The sequence below is a fragment of the Macrotis lagotis genome, chromosome 4 (assembly GCF_037893015.1).
Source record: "Macrotis lagotis isolate mMagLag1 chromosome 4, bilby.v1.9.chrom.fasta, whole genome shotgun sequence".
In the NCBI taxonomy this organism is placed as follows: Eukaryota; Metazoa; Chordata; class Mammalia; order Peramelemorphia; family Peramelidae; genus Macrotis; species Macrotis lagotis.
The window spans coordinates 141,068,304-141,088,398 of NC_133661.1; the positions used below are offsets into that span (position 1 = coordinate 141,068,304).

Sequence of the window (20,095 nt, forward strand, 5' to 3'; positions counted from 1 at the left end):
TGCCTAAACATTATAATAGATCAATGAAAGGTTTTTCAGGATCCCTACTCACCCATTCCCTTGGTATGGTTGAAATCTCCCTTTACAACCTTGCAGGTTTTTCCATCTCCATTACATATTCCACAGCGATCTTCTTTGGCAGCTGATCCAATGATCCCATCACAGCCAATTTTCTAAACAGCCAAAATTCCCTGTTATTTATTTTGCTTTTGAGACTCATGGATTTTTTTTAAAAGGAGAATCTTAGATCTTGGTTTAACTTGAATTCAGAAGAATTTCCCATTACTGAAATATTTAAGTACATTTAATATCTAATTCGTGCTTGTTACTCATGGTATTATATATTAATTAGCCTTATCTGGTTGGATCTGTTGCTATTCCCAGAACACACTTCAAAAATAAATGATGAAATCTGAAATCATTTGTCTTCTGAGTTTGAAGTTCATTCTTTATATTATCTTATTTATTCTCATGATAATTCTTGTGGGATAGAGGAAGAATTCTTTCTCCTTATTTTTCAGATGGGGAAATTAAAATAAACATTAGTTTATTTTCATGCCAAGGGTAACAGTAAAATGATCAAAAACAATCAAAAAAACAAATAAAAACCAGTAATACAACATAATCCAGGGATCTCACTCAAAGACCTAGTTATTCCTTTGATATCTGGAGGGTTATTAATAACAAATCCCCCCCCCCAAACTCTAGTGGATAATGACTTTCTTTGCCCTTACTTAATAGAGCAGGATTTGTCTTGTCCATAAAATGATTTCCATATCTCCTCTCTCTAACTTAGAAAATGTATTTGTGTTTATATTGAAAAACTCCCTTATACAACCCTGCACTTACCGAAGTCAATTCAACAACCGTTTACTAAGCAAGTACCTATTATGTGCCAAGCACTTTGTTAAGTATTAGAAATGTGAAAAGAGGCAAAAAAGACCCTGTTCTTAAAAGCTTACAGTCTAATGAGGGTGATGCAAAGAAATGTACAATCAAAATAAATTTTAGATAATCTTGGGGGAGGGAGACAGGAAATAAGTAGGGCTGGGAAAGGCCTCCTTCAGAAAGTTCAATTTTAGCTCAAACTTGAAGAAAGCCAGCCAAAGGTAGAGATGAGGAGGGAGAGAATTCCAGGCAAGGATGACACCCACAATTAGAAGGAGATGGACTCTTACATGTTGAAAAACAAGGAAGCCAGTGTCACTGGACTTCAGAGTTCATGTGACTAAGGAATAAATGAGTGGAAAAATAAGTAAGAAACAAGAAAAGATAGGAGGACTGCCAGGTTATGAAAGACTTTTTTTTTAGGTTTTTTTTTTGTTTTGCAAGGCAAATGGGGTTAAGTGGCTTGCCCAAGGCCACGCAGCTAGGTAATTATTAAGTGTCTGAGACAGGATTTTAACCCAGGTACTCCTGACTTCAAGGCTAGTGCTTTATCCACTATGCCACCTAGCCGCTCTTATGAAAGACTTTTACGATTAGATTTTATATTTTATTTTAGAGGTCATAAGGAGCCACTGAAGTTTATTGATTTTATGCAACATGGTCTGACCTGAACTTTTGAAAGATCAATATGACAGCTGAATAGAAGAAAGGCTTGAAGTAGGGGTCCAACCAGCAGAAAATGAGGTAATGAAAGTCCAGGAATGAGGTAATGAAGGCACTAGTATAGTAGAAGTATCAGAGGAGAAAGGATGGTATCCCTCAGGGAGATATGTCTTATTTTTATTTTAAAATATTGAAAAATGAACCAATAAATAATTTTTCTTTAGAAATCATTTCCTACTTCTCTTTTAAAGCAAGACAATAAATACCAAAAACATAAGGGAAGAGCAGATAGACTGGTAGCAGAGTTGGAACCTAGGTTGAAGTCTCACTTCTAACATATACTAGGTGTGTGACGCTGCATGTCATTTCACTGCACATTGCCCTAGTCAACTCTTGAAGCTCATTAAATTTAGGAATAGTTTACCAATTTACATTGGTAGGAGAATTTCCTCAAGGAGAGATCCCTTATACCAATGAAATCATGGGTATGGACCAAAACTAAAAGACTCACAAGCCAAGTTATTTGTACCAAGTACTATCAGTGTATCAACAACATTTAAGGGTTTAACTGTATGCCAGACACTTTCTTTGGGCTCCAAAGAAACCAATACAAGCACAGTCTGCATCTTGAAGGAAGAAGGAAGATTTCTGAGGTAAAGTGGAAGAAGGAACACACTGCTAGATGGAGCACTGGACACAGTCAGGAAGATCTGAGTCAAATCCAGACACTTCCTAGTTCTATGACCCGTGCAGCTCATATTCAGTTTCTACACCTGTAGAATGGTTTATGAATAGCACTTACCTCCTATAGTTACCTGAGGACAAAATGAGATAATAATTATAAAGCCCTTAGAAGTGGCTTGGCATATAGTAAGGGTTATATAGATGTTAAGTATCATCATCATCATCATCATCATCATCATCATCATCATCATATGGAGAGAGGAAGTCCAACATAAAGGCACTGAGATGGAAAGGTCTTTCATGAGGTGCAAAGAGAAAACTATTTTGGTTGGATCATAGAATACAAAAAAGGAGGCTGCAAAAGTCATCTGATTTGTGAAGGGCTTTAAAATCTAGTTTATATTTTGTCTTATAGGCAATAGGGAGTTATGAGTATTTAATGAGTGGGAAAGTGGCAGGATTAAATAGTGTAAGGAAGGGGCGGCTAGGTGGCGTAGTGGATAAAGCACCAGCCCTGGAGTCAGGAGTACCTGGGTTCAAATCCGGTCACAGACACTTCTTAATAATTACCTAGCTTTGTGGCCTTGGGCAAGCCACTTAACCCTGTTTGCCTTGCAAAAACCTAAAAAAAGTAGTGTAAGGAAAATGACTTTGGCAGCTATGTGAAGGACAGACTGGAGTGGGGAAAGATTTGAAGAAGGGAGACTAATTAGGAAGTCAATAGAGTCTGAGAGATGATGAAGGCCTGAACTAAGGTAGTAGCTAAGAGAAAGAAGGGGATGGATATGAGAGATGTGAAGACAGAAATGGCAAGATTTAGTAACTGAATCTTTGAGTGGGATAAAGGAAAATAAGGAATTTGGGATAACATTATGAACTCGGGGGAGCAGGAAGAATGGTTGTACTGTCAATTGAAACACAGAAGTTTTGAAGTGGAATACATTTTTGGGGAAAGCTACTAGGTCTTTTCAACATGCTGAGTTTGAAATCTCTGAGATATCAAGTTTAAACATCCAAGAGGCAATTGGTGATATGAAACTGAAGATCAGGAAAGAGACTGAGGGAGATATGAGACATATAAATCTGAGTCATTTGAATACAGATGTTCATTTAAACTATGAGAGCTAGTGAGGTCACTAAGAAAGGTTAGATTGGGTCCAGGATAGATCCTTGAGTTACACCCATCTTTAAAGGGTATGATGGATAACGAACCAGTAAAGGAATCTGAGGTATCATCAAACATTCCTAGGCAATGACTCTGAGAGGTCTACAAATACAGATCATAGTTTAGTAGAGCTAAAGCTATGCCAATTTCAAATTAAAATCTTTGAAAAGATTATAAGTGTCCTTAATGGGAAAAAGGAACCTTTTCTCCCTAAAGAATTCCAAAGATAAAGAAACTTTGTAAGTGAACTTGAAGAAACTTGGAAAGAATCTCAAAGTAATTCTGAGGAGGGATTTGTTATTGTCCACTGCCAATAAAGAAAGTGTTAAGAATACTAGATTAAAGATTCAATTGGTAGGATTTAGGTGAAACATTAGAAAACAAATTATAGCTGGCAACAGACATAGAACTCTTTGCTAAGGAAGACTACTAAATATTGTGATTGGACTTGTTCCAATAATGGTTAGACATCTAAGAATTAGAAAAGTATGAGAGTAATGAAATGAATCTTTTATGTTATTTTTCTGGACTATTGATTAGTCACTATGAGTTCTACCTCAATAACAGATTCTAAATATGATTATATATTTAAAATATTTGTTCAGAGAATCTTAGTAGGGAGTTATTTAATGCTATAAGTATGTTCTGTTTATACTACCATATTACCAAAAGCTCAATTTCTTCTCTTCTCCCTTAATAGATTTCATAAAAAACCCTACTTATCTCCTATGTTTGTTTGCATAAATACACTGCCTCTCATCAGTGTGGCAAGGTACTTTTCACTGAAGGATGTTGAGTACATAGAGAGAGAAATTTTAGACAGTTGAAAATTTACAACCTTTTGATTAGACCTCAGTTATTAATTTTCTAACTTACTGAGGTCTCTTTTGTAAATATGTTGGTTTCTTTGGAGTGTTTAGATGTTTTGGATGTGTCAGATAACTTTGGAACCTGACATCATAATGTAATAAAAAAAATACCAGTCTGTGAATTAGAAAAAATGCACAACAGATTCAAGACCTAGTTTTGTAACTTAATGGCAATGTAAACCTAAACAAGTGATTGTTTTTTTCAGACAGTTTTCCCCTAAAAAAGAGAGTAAAACTGATTCTTATCCTTCCCAAATTACTCTGAAAAAGTACTTTATGAATCACAAAACATGGTAAAAATTTAAATATTTTAGGGGGATAAGAGAATCAATTGTGTTTTACACATTAAAAGCATAGGGGATGAAAAAGTTTATGCAAAAAGGTTCTAAATACGAGGATTACATCTAGGGGACAGAGATAGAATTAATATATGGCTAAATCAGTAATGGAAATATTAAAGGAGAGAATAAAAATAAATTATTTTGGATGATCTGAGATAGGAAACCTTGAAAAAATTACTCTAGAGAGGTCTTTTTTGGTTCAAAGAAGTTCCAAAAATGAAGTCACTTTGTTGGTAGGATTGGTAGACATATAAATGAAAATCAGACTGAATATATACACACATATAAATATATGCATCTCTGTGTGTGTATGTGTAGATATGTAACACAGGCTCAAGTCCATACAGTGCAATCACTCTAACTCCATTTTGTTTTCAGATTTCAAACTCTAAAAATTAGACTTTTTAATTGTTTCATTTCCTTTCAGTTCTAAATAACAATGCAAAAATGATTAGTACAGCATGTTATATATATATATATATATATATATATATATGTATATACAGAAGAATATCTAATGCATGATAATCACAAGAAGAAAAGTTAACTATTATGGATATGTGCTCTTAGAGTTAAAAACTCAGGTAGGGTAGGGCAGTTAAGAGAAACTGCTTTTTTCCAGACTCTGAACTATTGGTAGAGAAAATAATCTTTATGGATAGTAGGGGACATTTCATTCAAAATATATGCCTATGCTCAGTGCTCACTGGGTCACAGACATTCTTCATTTCTCCCAAGGAAGGGTTGCCCTCGTATTAACCACAAGGGATTTTTCAATAGTCTTTGGAGAAAAGAGCAGAGAAGCACAAATTCCATACTAAGTACTTGGCTCAACATAATCTACATGCCCTCAAGATGAAGGTACCAACTTTCTACCTTCTGGTTACAGCTTCTTCCAGTCTTTCTCCCCATACTCTTCTCAAACGAATCCCAGCCACCCTCCCACAATGCCTTATGGGAGTCTCTGTTTCAAACACACAAGCCAGACAAAGTACTGTCTGTTGTAAAGCAAAAAAACCCTTACAAGAGAGTCTATACTATCTGGGCACAAGTTAAGCAGATTGGTGTTTTCTATTGGTAGTCTATTAATGTCTGTCCTCAGGCTAAAAACAAACAAATAATAATAACAAAAAACTTTTTCCTTGTTAAATGTCCAAAACCAGCATTGATTTAGACTTCATATGAGCCTGTAAACATTATTGCCAAAGTTTAAGTATTCTAAGTCTTTTGATTTTTTTTTCAGAGACAAAGCCAAAGGCAGTTCAGCTACTTGGCAATTTAAGGACAATTTTCAGGTATGCATGAAGTACTCTGCCGTTTTACAGTTCTGCTGCAAAGACATAGCCTCTTTTTAAACCTTGTAAATTATTTACAGGCAAATACAACAGGGAACATGCTTGTCAGCATTTTATTTCTCCCAAAAGGACTGATATAATTAAAAGAATTGAACAACATGAATTTAGAGAACTGTCTGATTAGTTTGATATTCTTTGTTATTTTCTGAAATCTCGGCTACTCATCTATTATCTTTCTGCTTCCTCCTTTCTTCTTAGGCTCTTATCTATTGCCAATATCCTTAATGCTGGGGACCAAGGTATTTCACAAACTGCAGGGGAAGTTTGATTAGAGGGCTTTTTTTTTTAAAGATTTTCCATGTTTAATGTATAATGTCATAGCAATTTTTCAATAGCATTCCCCCTTCCCTCACCTTATTTGATATAAACAATAGTGCTTCTAGAAAATTCTGTCAATGGTATAAAGTTAATTAGATAATTTAGTTGGAAAAAATACAAATGAGATACGCCAGAAAGGAAACCACCTTGAAGATTATTGTTGAATTTCAAATTCAGTAGCATCATCAACAACCACAAAACAAGATAGTCAACAATCAGACTGAAGTAAGGGGGGAAAAACATTGTTCTCTGAAAATTCATTATCTGTTCAGGTTTATTTTATCCAAAAGGGCACCAATGCAATATGGCATTATAAGTTAGTATATGCCACTCAACTAAATTCAGAGTCATTTTGAAATGGTTCCTAGAAGATACAGTAATGGTTTTATATGTTTCTTTTCCCAATTAAGTTTAAGAAGCCACAAAAGCCCTAACCATTTTTATATATTTGGAGATCTTCAAAAAAATTTTTTTAATGTTTTTCAGTTAGGTGTTCAGGTAATTTTTTCAGACTTATTAAAAACCCAAATTCCAGCAGGTCAAATCTTTCCATATCTACTCTCTCAGAAATATAGGCCAAAGTCTTTAAGTCAATATTTATATGTATTTATACAAGCTACCACATGCTAGAATGTGAATCCACACTGGCCAAATACAATGGACAATTTAGGCATTCTGGACTGGTTTGTTCTGCTGTCTTGAACTTTGGCTTTTCCAGTCACTTTTCCAGTTTTGGTAAAAGAAGAAATGGTTTGTACAGTTGAGACTTCATCTCCTTTAGAATTAAATAGGTCAGAATGGGCTGTGCTGTATTCAGACTAAGTAAAAAGAAAGTGGAGGAAATGGATTTAACTATTTCACAAGAACTTTTCTGTCTCAGTCACTAGTTTGATGTATCTGCTGAAAACTGGGATAATCAATAGACTGATTGCTCTATTGCTAACCTGCCTAAGTGTCCAAAGCAACACTCAACTGAAACAACTTTAATGCTTCCCATATTTTCAATTGAACTGGTGGTCTCAAAGGATCAAATACAAATATTGATGTAATATGTGTCATTCTCTAAATTAATTATGTATTGAGTACACTAACTGTGACAGATTCATCCACACTGCCAACTTTGGCTGGCTTTATTCAGGGTTCATATATATATATATATATATATATATATATATATATATATATATATATACACACACACACACACATATATATCCTTAGGGATGGAACACATGACATAGGAATGTTCAATTCTGAGCAGCAGTAGCAAAATGGGGAACAAAAGGGCAGTAGCCAAACTAATCTGCTAGTGAGGGCATTTTTATTCCTTTGTTGCAGTCAATGGAACCAGTATGTAATATTCTTGGCAATGGACAGGATTTTTAAAATGGAGGCTACCATAGAATATCATTTAAGTCATTAGTGTGGAGTGTTACTGGAGCTTTATAAAAAATTATTTATATGGTTTGGTGTTCCAAGAGAACAAGATGACCAAAAACCAAAGTAACCCAAAACAATAAAGTCTGTAAAATATTTCCACATTATCCTGGTGATCCTTGGCAAAGTTCTATTTTACAAACACTCAAAATTCACATTATTCATTTATGGGTCTTCAAAGTAGGTCTCTTACAATTCCTATTCATAGTCATCATAATATAGTTGAAGCCACCTTATGGATCAGGCACAACTGACCAGGATTAATGGGTATAAGGGTAAAAGCAAGAGGTCCACAGTATTTTTGATCATTTGAAGGACTTTTAAAAGGTTCTGATCCATTTGAATACAAAAATTTTAGTTTTCAGAGTATGGTTATGGAAATTTTACAGGAAAATAGAAGAAATATTGGAAACCTTATCAATTTTACAAGAAGGGAGAGGAAATTATATATATATATATAATATATATATAAATAAACATAATAAAATCTAACTTTTACTTATTATTTCCATGAACAATATTGGAACTATGATCTAAAGAAGCAAATTTAAGGAAAAAAAACTTTCAGAAGTAATAGAATTATACAACTTTAGAACTAGAAAAATTGTCTACTCTAATTCTTTCATTTTATAGATAAAGAAATTAAGGCCCTAAAATGTCAAGTGACTCAAGGTTACAAAAAAGGTCATTGGAATATTTGAGGCTAGATTAGAATATTAGCCAAATATTCTTTCTATATATCTTATTAGCCATCTCAGAAGAATTTATGAATGATAGAGGCATGCATGTCTACTGAGAGGCTTGAATGTGTCTAGTCTTAAGAAATCAAAAACCAAACATCTCATAGCCTAGTGCTTGCAGTTAGAATTGGCTCCAGAATACTGGACTGCATCACCAATGAGTCTAATTCAGTATGTCAATTCCTATATTAAGATGTTTTCCATGTTTTAAGAATACTAGATAAAATTTTTATCCTTTTTCTACTATATTTTTTCTATACCTATCCAGGTAATCATTCCCTATAATAAAGAAAAAAGGGGGGAAAGTTTATTAAATCAAACAAGTAAATTAATTAAATCTGATATTTTATACAATGTTCCACAATCCTTACTCCTACCTCTAAAAAGAAGGGGAGGATGTACCTTTGCACTTTTCTCTTTTTAAAAAGTTTCAAATGTACTTTAATTACTATAGTATTTTCTTAGGCCCATAAAATTTTTTTCTTTCCTTACTGAATTCAAAAACATAATTTTTTATTGCAGAATGATAGATATAATACCAAGAACATTAATAAAACTTTTGAAAGTGTATAGAAGAAATAAAATGTAGAAAAGGGAGTAGTACATCTCTTCACTTCTGTTTTTTGATTACAATTACAAAGGATTCATTTTGAGTTTTTGTTATTATTTCCTTTTATTTTTTGTAGTCACTTTAGATGAAAGCAAACAGAGTAGGAAACTAATAAGCAAGAATATTATTGTCTTGGTCTGTTTACTTCATTTTACATCAATTCCCAGAAGCCTGCCCTTATCAAATATATTTTCTTTTTTTTTGTTTGTTTTTACAAGGCAGTGGGGTTAAGTGAATTGTCCAAGGTCACACAGCTATGTAAGTATTAAATATCTGAAGTTGGATTTGAACTCAGTTTCTCCTGACTCCAGGGCCAATGTTCTGACCACTATGCTACACAACTGCCCCCCTCAATCATTTCTTTAGGGACAGTAATATCCCATCTTACTCATCTACCACAATTTCTTTAACCATCTCCTAATTGATGGACATTTACCTTATTTTCAGTTCTTTTCCCCCAAAAAAGTACTAATCTAAAAATTTTAGTGATATCAGGAAAACTGATTCCAATATGGCCTTAAGATTCTTAGCTGTGTGACCCTGTGCAATTCTGTTGACTTCTATATGCCTCAGTTTCCTCAATTATAAAATAGGAATAATAATAGCACCTATTTCCCAGGGTTGTTGTGAAGATCAAATTAGATATTTGTAAATTGCTTAGCAAAGAACCTGATACACAGTAGGTGCTTAATAACTTCCTTTCTCTTTCTCCTTTCTTCCTCAAGTGGAATACAAGCTACAGTTTATGGTATGGCTGTTTATTCTGAAATTCCCATTTTTTCAGAATTTTAAAGTAACTATTAAAAGATATCCTAGAGTGATTTTTTAAAATTTGAGGATAATTTCTTTCCCTGCCCCTTCAGTCAAAGAGAATGATAAATAAAAGGATTACTTTGTTAGCTCTTAAGAAAAACATAGTACCAAAACAAAACTAGAAACAAAGCAGGTGCACATTAATTAATAAGGGGAATAGATAAACAAACTATAGTTTATGAATGTAATTGAGTATTCTTTTTACAGCTGAAAATGACAAATTTGAAGAATTAAGAGAAACATGGGAAGATACGTGAGATACATGAAAACAGAAGAGCTAGGACAGGGTATACATTATAATAATGTAAACAAAATTAATGCTAAAAGGCATCTAGAAATTTAAGGACCAATCATAGATCCTGAGTCCAGAGGATGAAAAAACTCTCCCCTTTCTGTAATAGAGGTAGAAATAATGGTTCAGAAGGTTGCAAATACTGTCAGACATGTTAATCCATCAGTCAGTTTTGTTTCACTATTTGTCAGTATCAAAGACAGTTCAATAGAGATGGTAAGGAAATGATTATTATTTTAAAAAACCCAAAACTACATCAATGAACCTTTAAAAAAGAATATGTAGAGTATTGAAATTTCATAAATTGTGCATAAGGAATATATGTCCAATTTTGCATTCCTCCTGTTTTGAAAGTCAAGATAGGTTTAGTCAGGGCAAGAACAGTAGCATATACATCTTTGTATCATCCACCTATCCCAGCATAATACTATTAGGGTGATATAGAGGAGTGAGCTAAACAAGAGTAAAAAGAACACTGAATTCAGCTTTGGTTGAATCACTTAATATCTCTGAGCCTCAGTTTCTTTATCTGGAAAAAGTGCTATTTGCTACCTATTTGGACCCTCTTTTCTCATCCCACTCACTGAAATCATCAGCTTTCTTAGGAAGTTTGTATGTAAGGTGAGAGACCTCAATCTTTTTCAAGTATGCTTATTAACCATTCCAGGGTCTCCATGGAACTAATTAACATGAAACTATAAGTAACTCAAATTTGTCTACATTAAGAGAGACAAGGCACCCTGAATGACAATCATGATACATTTGCCTTGGTTAGACCATATCTGGAATGCTGTATTCAGTTCTGGGTACCTGGGTACCTGGGTACCAGTGACAAATTGGAATGCTTTCAAAAGAGGACAATTACTATAGGAAGATGTCTGCAGTCCATACTATAGAGATTATGAGATCAAATACAATAAAGTATATAAAATGTTTTGCAAACCTCAAGAGTGATATAAAATGTGAACTACTGTTGCTAACTAGGACTCATTTTTTGATGGGATTTAAATAGAAGAGGTCCAGTTAACTATCCTGCTATTATTTTTTTTAAATTTAAAATTCTGTGGCCTTTGCTATGGGTAGATAAAATAGTTGCTTTTTTGTAATTGAATATATGTATTGGGGTGTAAGTTCCATCTTCACTAGGCTCACTGAAACCATCTTCAGGACAGCTTTTATAGCAGACAGAATGATGGGATGAGATATACCTTTTCCTATTTCCATATGATTTTTATTTCTAGGTCTTTTTTTTTCTATGAGCTTAAGGATTATGAGTTTTATTTGGTGACATCAATAAAGATAATTTTAAAATATTTATGGATATTTTTGTCCAGATAATTTTGGTTAAAATATATATGATATCAATCCAGTTTCAATTCAGTGATGGTTGAATTCTCAAGTATATTTTGAGGTATGTATTTGTAATATGGTGATTTATCATTTGTTAACTTATGAAAACTAGTGAGCTTCTGATGTAAATTTCTAGTTGTCAGGCTCTCTTTCACTGGATTTTGAGTATTCTATTTACTGCTTTTAGTGACACAGTTACATATTTTCTGCTATTTCCTTGCGTAATCTGCATTGCTCTATGTTCAGGGTTCTTTGAAAATAACATAGAAGTAATTTCTAGTGACAATACCTGGTCCTTAATTAGCATCATAGATCCATCCCTTCAATCTTATTAAAACAAAACAAAACAAAACAAAACAAGCTTTAAGATTTGGTCATTTGTTTAAAGTCTCTTTTATCAATAATTTATTAGTTGAGTTGATTCAGATGTTTCTTTTTGATTTTTCTTGAATCTTAATTGTTTCATAGACTCACTTCAGGGATAAACCACTTGCAGTTACAAGTAACAAAACCAATAGCAAATTTCTTTTGAGGCCCTTTAATGTCATCAAGTAAGATGTTATCACCTTGTTTCAAAAGTACTTCTGCAAATTTTTAACCTGATTATACTGTTTTGGGCAGGTATATCAATCCTCTTCATATTTTTGACGAAGAAGCATTAATCTTTCAATTTTTGTCTTAGAGTTAGAGGTTCTGTGTTTCAACATTATTGTGTGGATTTTTATTAGGATACTTTCCAAATTTGTTTAGTCCATTTGATACTTCTAAAAGCGTATGTAAAGAATGTTATAAATTGCTTTAAACATGTTCTTCCCATTAAGCTTTGATTTCAGGATGTTAGTAAATCTCTTGATACAGACACACATACCCACAAATACACACAAATTCACACACAAATCTTTTTCCTTAATAGCTTTACCATTGATATCAAGTGTTGGAGGAAAACCAAAATATTTGTAAATATCTTCATTCATGGGTTGCATTTGACTGTCAGATTCTAGCTCAAAGTGTTTAGGTTTTCTTCTGTGAACTTGAAGAATATTAATCTTATTTGAGTCTAAATGACTTTTTGATATCAATTGGAGAAAATTATTTAATATTTAATGTGCTTTTTGGTGGAGCCATATAATGATGGCAAACTTGAGATATCAATGAGATGTTAGTATGTTCCTCTTTACCCTGAAGATCATATTCAGTTTGATTTAAGAAAGATAATATGTTTCAAGAGAAGAGAATTATGGGGATAAGGCAAAGGACTGGATCTTTGATTTCATTAATATAGGGAACGACTATATTAGGGAACTTCAGATGCAGGCCAAAAACTTGTCTGTGAATAACAATCCAGTAATACTTAAAATACTGAGAGGTTATGTCCTTGTGCAGGGCCACACATTAAAAATGTAACAGAGGTAAGACTTGATATCAGGTTTTCCTGAATTGAAAGCCAGTTGTGCCTTCCCTATGTAAAGATATAGGGGCTTCCTGATGAGAGAAGAATACCAAAGCACCTAGCAAAGTGCCTGACACAAAGTGCTATATAAATACTAGTTTTTATTATTGAACTATCCATGAATTAGGACATATTTCATACCAACTAAGCTTGATATCATTTTGTTGGTGGCATTTTTAAGTAGAGTTGTTTTCCATCTAGATAATAAATTTGCAAGCATTTTTCCTGTGCTTAGGTCTATTTCCTGTGTATTGGGTCTATATATTTATAGTAGATAAATAAGGCATGAATTCAGAACTAAGTCAAAGGCTCTGAGAGATCAATGAAGTCAGTATAATTTTAAGATGCTTTGGAGTAGCTTGTTCTATAATTAATTAACCACATGAATATGCTGCTTTTTATAGTCCTAGGACTTATGCTGTTTGTTATTATTTTTTGACCAATATACTTTTATAAATACACATACACATGTGAAAATATATTCATATATATGTGTATGAGTATATTCATTTATATGTATATATCCATATATATATATGTTTATATTAAATACCCATATAAAGTTGAACATTCTTAAATTTCACAAAGGAAAAACAGAAACTAAAGTCCTTGAGCTAGAATCTAGAAATCAAATAGAACCAATGAACAAAGGTGATATTTTACAAATATCTTGGTTTTCTTCAGAAAAGTGATATAAAGCTATTAAAGAAAAAGCTGTATGTCTAGAGATTTACTGATAACCTGAAATTAAAGCTCATTTGGCATAATATGTTTACAGCAAATCACATATAATACAGGTCTTAATGTGTACTTTTGGAATTGTCAGAAACCTATACAAACACAATATACATGCATGCATATATTTATATCTATATATACATAAATTCACATAATGTTTATTAGGATTTTTTTTTTTTTAGGTTTTTGCAAGGCAAACGGGGTTAAGTGGCTTGCCCAAGGCCACACAGCTAGCTAATTATTATTAAGTGTCTGAGACCAGATTTGAACCCAGGTACTCCTGACTCCAAGGCCGGTGCTTTATTCACTACTCCACCTAGCTGCCCCCCCCCGCATTCACATAATGTTAATGATATTTTTGTTTTTATGGTAGCTAGGTACTACAGTGGTTAGAGTGCCTGACCTGGAATTAGAAAGAATTTGGCCTCAGACATTTACTACCTATATGACTCAAGGCAAGTTATTTAATCCTTTCTGCCTCAAGTTCATCTGTAAAGTAAATTGGAGAAGGAAATGCTAAAGCACTCCAGTCAGTATCAAGAAACCCCAAATGGGGTCACAAAGATATAGATATGATTGAAATGACTGAACCACCACCACTACAGCACAGTATTTATGGGGTTCCTTTTTTAAGTGATAAAAGCTATGAGTGCTTGGTCTGTAAATATGTAATTACCCTATATTTCATGGAGGTCATTGGTGGGATCATCTTTGGTCAGAGCAGTGGGATGATGCCTTCTGTTAAGAAAAAAGAGATCATGCTTGCATTTGAGAGGAAGACAACAAAGCATTTTGTTAGTAATTTATGCATCCCTATGAATAATTTGATATAATAATTATAGGTTTTATCTGGTTTTGCCAATTTCTGGTTTGCTAAGAAACTTATTTTAGTTCTCCCTAGATCCAGTAACTATTTTGTTAATCAATCAATGAACACTTTTTAAGTACCTATTTTGAAGGAATTGTACTAATAATCTCTGCTGCTACAAAAAGAATATTATAATCTAATGGGGAAGACAACATTGCAAACAAATACTACATACAAAGTAAGCAAAAAAAGCTGTTTAGTATTTCAACTAACTTGCATTTTGGCCTTCCTGAAGATACTCAACAATTTTTTCAAGTCATATCTGTGGTGCTGATGTTTGATGCCTGTACTTAGGACATTCCTTGATACTTCCAGCTTTTTTCTATGGATCTTGTTATGTTGATGGCATTTTTATGATGTATAGTGTTATGTGGAGGTACTAAAAATTTTTTGCTTTGTGGGAGAATATCTTCAATCTAGTAAATGCCTGTTTTTTATTTTTAAACATTACTATGCTTTGGTATAGTTGGCCTGCCATTTGCATTTTTGATGTCAGTCTCAAAAGAGACTTCAAAATTTCAGTCTAAGTATTCCCATATCCTATTCAAAATAATTGGAGACATGAGTTCTATTTTTATCTTCAAATTTGTTATCTGGTAGAATTTTTGTAATTTAAATTAAATGAAGATTTTTAGCGATAAAAGCTTCAACTTTTCCCTCTTTAGATTTTTATCAGCTCTTTGATTTCTGTCCTTTAGGCCCTGGATGGCTTTAGTGATTCTGTAGCAGTGGTAGAATAATTAAAGAAGTGCCTTTAAGTGGAATAATCAGCCTAAGGGAGCTTGGTATAATGGAAGATATACAGATTTGTAGTCAGAAGAACTGAATTCAAAGCCATTTACTACTTATGTGGTCAGTTTAATCCTCTGGGATTCTGTTTCCTCATGTGTAGAATTGGGGCATTAGACTAGGCAGTTCCTGTGAGACATCTAGTTTTAGAATATATTGTCTTCTTTTTACACAGGTATTGGATTATCTCTCATCAGGGATATGGTAGAGAAGATTAACCAAAGCAGCTTTTCCCAAAGAGATCACAAAAAAGGGTAAAAATCCCCACATGTACAAAAATATGGTGGTAAAGAATTGGAAACTAAGATGAGGTCCATCAACTGAGGAATGACTCAATAAAGTGTAGTATATGAATGTGGTGGAATAGTACTGTTCTTTAAGAAATCATGAGGAATGGGACTTCAGAAAGGTCTGAAATGACTTGCATGAACAGAACCAGAAGAACATTATATATACTAACAACAACATTGGGTGATGATCATCTATGATGGACTTGTTCATTTCAGCAGTACAATAATCAAAGACAGTTCTAAGACTTGTAATGGTAAATACCATCCATATTCAGAGAGGGAATTGTAGAGTTTGAATGCAGAACAAAAACTTACTATCTTCAATTTTTAATCCTATCTAATTTGTTTTCCCTTCCATTTGGATTTGATTCTTCTTTCACAGCAGGATTAATATGAATCTATGTTTAGCTTCATATGTCCTGCTTCATATCTGACCATTCAATCCAGATGGCACTGGCAGGGAAAGTGAGGCTGGTGACTCAGCACAGCACCGCTTCATTCAAATGAAAGTCACATGCTTATCATGGCATTACCTCCCTGATGTCCTGGGCTTCTTTGAAAATAAAGGACACACATTATTGAAGATGAAACCTGAGCAAGCGGCTGATAGAGATGAGAAAGGCAAGAAAGTCTCATAAAAATGCAGGAAAATGTCTTGTTGCTAACATGAATCTTCTTATTCTTTTCTCATTTGGTGCTCATTGCAAACAGGAAAATAGGTTTCTCTGAGAATTAGCAACAACATCAAGAACAAATGGAGGATCTCAGTTTCATCAAGTAGGAGGAAAAAGGAATATCCCAGTGGTCATCAGAGAATGCACTGTGTTTATGTTTCTGTCAGTGTCAAATAACAAATACATACATACACATATGTATATCATGCTGGGTGGTCTCCTTGTGAGGTAAATGGGATATATGACTTTCTAGCTTAGGCAAAATTTAAAAAAATTTGAGAGAGTGAAAAAAAGAGATTGCAACTTCTAAGCCTCCTTGGCATTTGTGCTATTGCCGCTATGGCATGGCGGCCAGCAAAGCATCATTTGGTCCCACAGCTTAGCTTAGAAACAGAGAACTACAATAGTTTGCCAACCCCTATTGTAAAGTGCCAGGTAGGTCCTTCTATTGCTCAGAAAAGGTTATTAGATGGAGCCAGGCATGTTGCCTTGATATTGAATGACTGAAATTTGGCACATTATATGTATAGTTTCAATTGGATTCTTTGAGCTCCATCTTTGGACAGCTGCAGTTTATAGCTAAGGAATAAACCCTAGCATTCTCTCTCTAGCTGTAATGTGACAAGTGCTGTTTTGTTTTCAAGGACTACATAACTTCAATTTAAAATACCTGAAAAATAATAAAACTTATTTAAAAGTATTACGTAAGTCAGAGTTTTTACTCGTCTTTCACCAAGCGCACTAAAAGAAAAGTTTTACTTAACATAAAATTCTACCCTAGGTAAAATTGCCAAATACATTGTATTTTAGTATCTCTCCTTTATCCCTTTCTGCTACCTCTTTTTTCCTCTTTGTACTTTCCCATATCTATTCTGGTACATGGTTTGCTTAGGACTTTAGGTTTGTCCTTTGGTTCCTGACCATATAATTTTTCTTATAGAGCACATTCAGATAAAACTGAACTTAATTGTAGTATATCCCTGTTCCTCAGAGTCCTTATAAATTAGCTAGCCTGATGAGGTAAGTCAATGCTAATAGTTGCTAATAATTTAATGTATTAACCCTTTGGGCTAAAATCTCTATTTTACCAGAGGCTTTTAGTAACAACTTTAAAGGTATGAATAATATCATAACTTAAATATTTCACAGAGCAAGAAAGTAGATCTTTTTGGGCAAGGGGAATCTTTTTTTTTAAGGTTTTTGTAAGGCAAATGGGGTTAAGTGGCTTGCCCAAGGCCACGCAGCTAGGTAATAGGTCAGATTTGAACTCAGGTACTCCTGACTCCAAGGCCAGTGTTCTATTTACTGCACCATTTAGCCACCCCCAGGGAAATCTTTTAATGCTCTCATGTCATTATTAGGAGGACCAGCCAATGAGGGCTGGCAGAGTTCTCAGACCATTCTCAATCTGTTCTTCCTGTGATGGGTTACATAAAAACCATTCTTTGTACATTCTTGCTTGGTTCCAATTTATCACATGGAACTTTGGAGAATAACGTTCTGGATATGAGTGACTGAGAGATTGGTAGGGGAGGATGACTCAACTCAGCCTTCTAATTGACTGTGAAGTTGCAAAAACTGATGATTCTCAATATTCTGAGCAGCATCTGAGGTTAGAGACAGTTTCTCAGTTTGAGTGAGAAACAGACCTCTTGGCTCTTAACTATGTGACCTTAGGCTCAATATCTTTTGAGTCATCAATTCTGGCTTCGCAGTCAATTAGAAGACTTTGAGTTGAGTCAATCCTGCAGTATCAATTCTGGAACTACTAATGGTCAGAAACTGATTTTCCTAACATTCTATGTATTAGATTTGAACTAGGCAGGGGATATTTGAATGTGCTCCGTGAGACTTCTTGAGGGTAAGTGATTGACCTGTTGTCCCTTATGCATATGACCTTGGATCCAGCTCAGTATCTCTTAAAGTCATCAATTCTGGCTTCACAATCAGGACAAATATAAGCATTCTATAGGGACTCATCTGGACTTTGTTAGCCAGTCCCTCATAATACTATGGCATGAGAGCAAGGGAAGGCTTCTCTATCCCCAAATATGGGGGTACTTGGTACTGCCAAAAACTTCAGTTCCCATGTTTTTTTTTGTTTGTTGAGTTCAGTCACATCCAACTTTTCTTGCCTCCTCTTTGAAGTTTCTTAGTAAAGATATTAGAATAGTTGGCCATTGCCTTCTCCAGCTCATTTTACAACTGGGAACTGAGGCCTGGAGTCACACAGATATGGGTAAAGTTGGATTGGAACTAGTGAAGATGAGTCTTCCTAATTCCATGTCCAGTAGTCCATCTACTTAGCCACCTCACTGCCTTTAAGTTCCCATGTTATTTATTCCAAAGGGCTTTGTTAAAATGAAAATTGTAATAGGAAGGTCAAATCTGAGCATATTCTAAGTACTAATGCCTTCTTTTTTTTTTTTTAGGTTTTTGCAAGGCAAATGGGGTTAAGTGGCTTGCCCAAGGCCACACAGCTAGGTAATTATTAAGTATCTGAGACCAGATTTGAACCCAGGTACTCCTGACTCCAGGGCCTGTGCTTTATCCACCACACCACCTGGCCACCCTACTAATGCCTTCTTAACTGATTTGTCCATAATTATAGTAAGACTTGTCTTTCTTTATACACTTATACAATCACAGAATTTGAATTCTCCATTAAAATGGAGGGTAGGAATTATTATTTTTTGCCTTCTTTTATTCATAGCCTTTAGCAACAGTGGCTAGTACATAGTACCTGCTTAATTAAATGCTTGTCGCCTGGTGGATATAATCTAAGAATTGGAAGGGACTGCAGAGATCATTTAATCCAGCCCTTACCTTAGCAGAAGTCCCTTGCTTGGACAGATTCTATCTTAAAGTAGATCTCTTCAAGACTATCTTAAAGTATATTATGAACATACAAATACCCTAGCCTTAAATTGGTTCTTATATTTGCCTAGAGCTGGCATATCTATCTTTATAGTATAAGGTATCTTTCCCTTAGAAAAGTAAGGATTAAGGAACCAAATTTATTTAAGGTTGCCATAGGTTACTAATGGGTGTCTTAGATTTGAAAATACTTATGACCCGAAGTGTAGACTCCACTGACCAGAGAATTTTAGTATTCTTAGAAATGCCTTAGTCTTGACAAGGGGCCAGTTAAACACACTAGCAAAAGGCTGGGAGTTGCTCAGTTGGCTTTACTATAAAGGATATTAATGATATTTCTTTGGAGTGGTTAAAAAAGGAATGTAAATAATGAGAATATATCATGGACCAACACATGCCTAGGATATCCCATCTTAAGTGTTCAATTTATTAAGAAAATAAAATCCAAACTTGGCTCACTAGCAAGTTTATGGGGAACTGTCAACAATTCCTCATTTGAGTAATTATAAGCGCTTCGTTAGCACTCCACAGTGCCATTTGGCAGAAGCAGTGAACATTCTTTGCAACAAAGAAAAGATTATTTTAGGTCCTCATTAGAGCACTGCATTTTATATTGGGGGAAATGTCTTGCCAAGCCTTGGTCCTGGGCACCAAACACTTATCATCTACACATATCTGAATCTGATAACAGGACTGCACAGTGCTGAGGCAGTCTGGAGATTGTCAGGCTTTCTTCTGCAAAGAAGAACTTAGGCATTTGCCTAAGTTGAAAATATTTAAAATTCCAACAGAGTTGAAAAGTTTCTGAGGCAGCAGAATCTCATTAGGAGACTTCTTTGCAGATATTGAAAAATAAAATTTTACTTGGTAGTTTTGGATTTGGG

The 20,095-nt window shown here is 34.3% G+C and overlaps 1 protein-coding gene across 2 annotated transcripts in view; it reads right to left on the reverse strand.

Annotated features, from left to right (window-relative positions):
* ADAMTS17 (ADAM metallopeptidase with thrombospondin type 1 motif 17) overlaps positions 1-20,095 on the reverse strand; it is a 511,869-nt gene that overhangs the window by 149,108 nt on the left and 342,666 nt on the right. For both annotated transcript variants that reach the window (XM_074234214.1, XM_074234213.1), the window contains exon 15: positions 53-173. In XM_074234214.1, the coding sequence (XP_074090315.1) occupies positions 53-173 (121 nt within the window). The remainder of the gene's footprint in view (positions 1-52; positions 174-20,095) is intronic.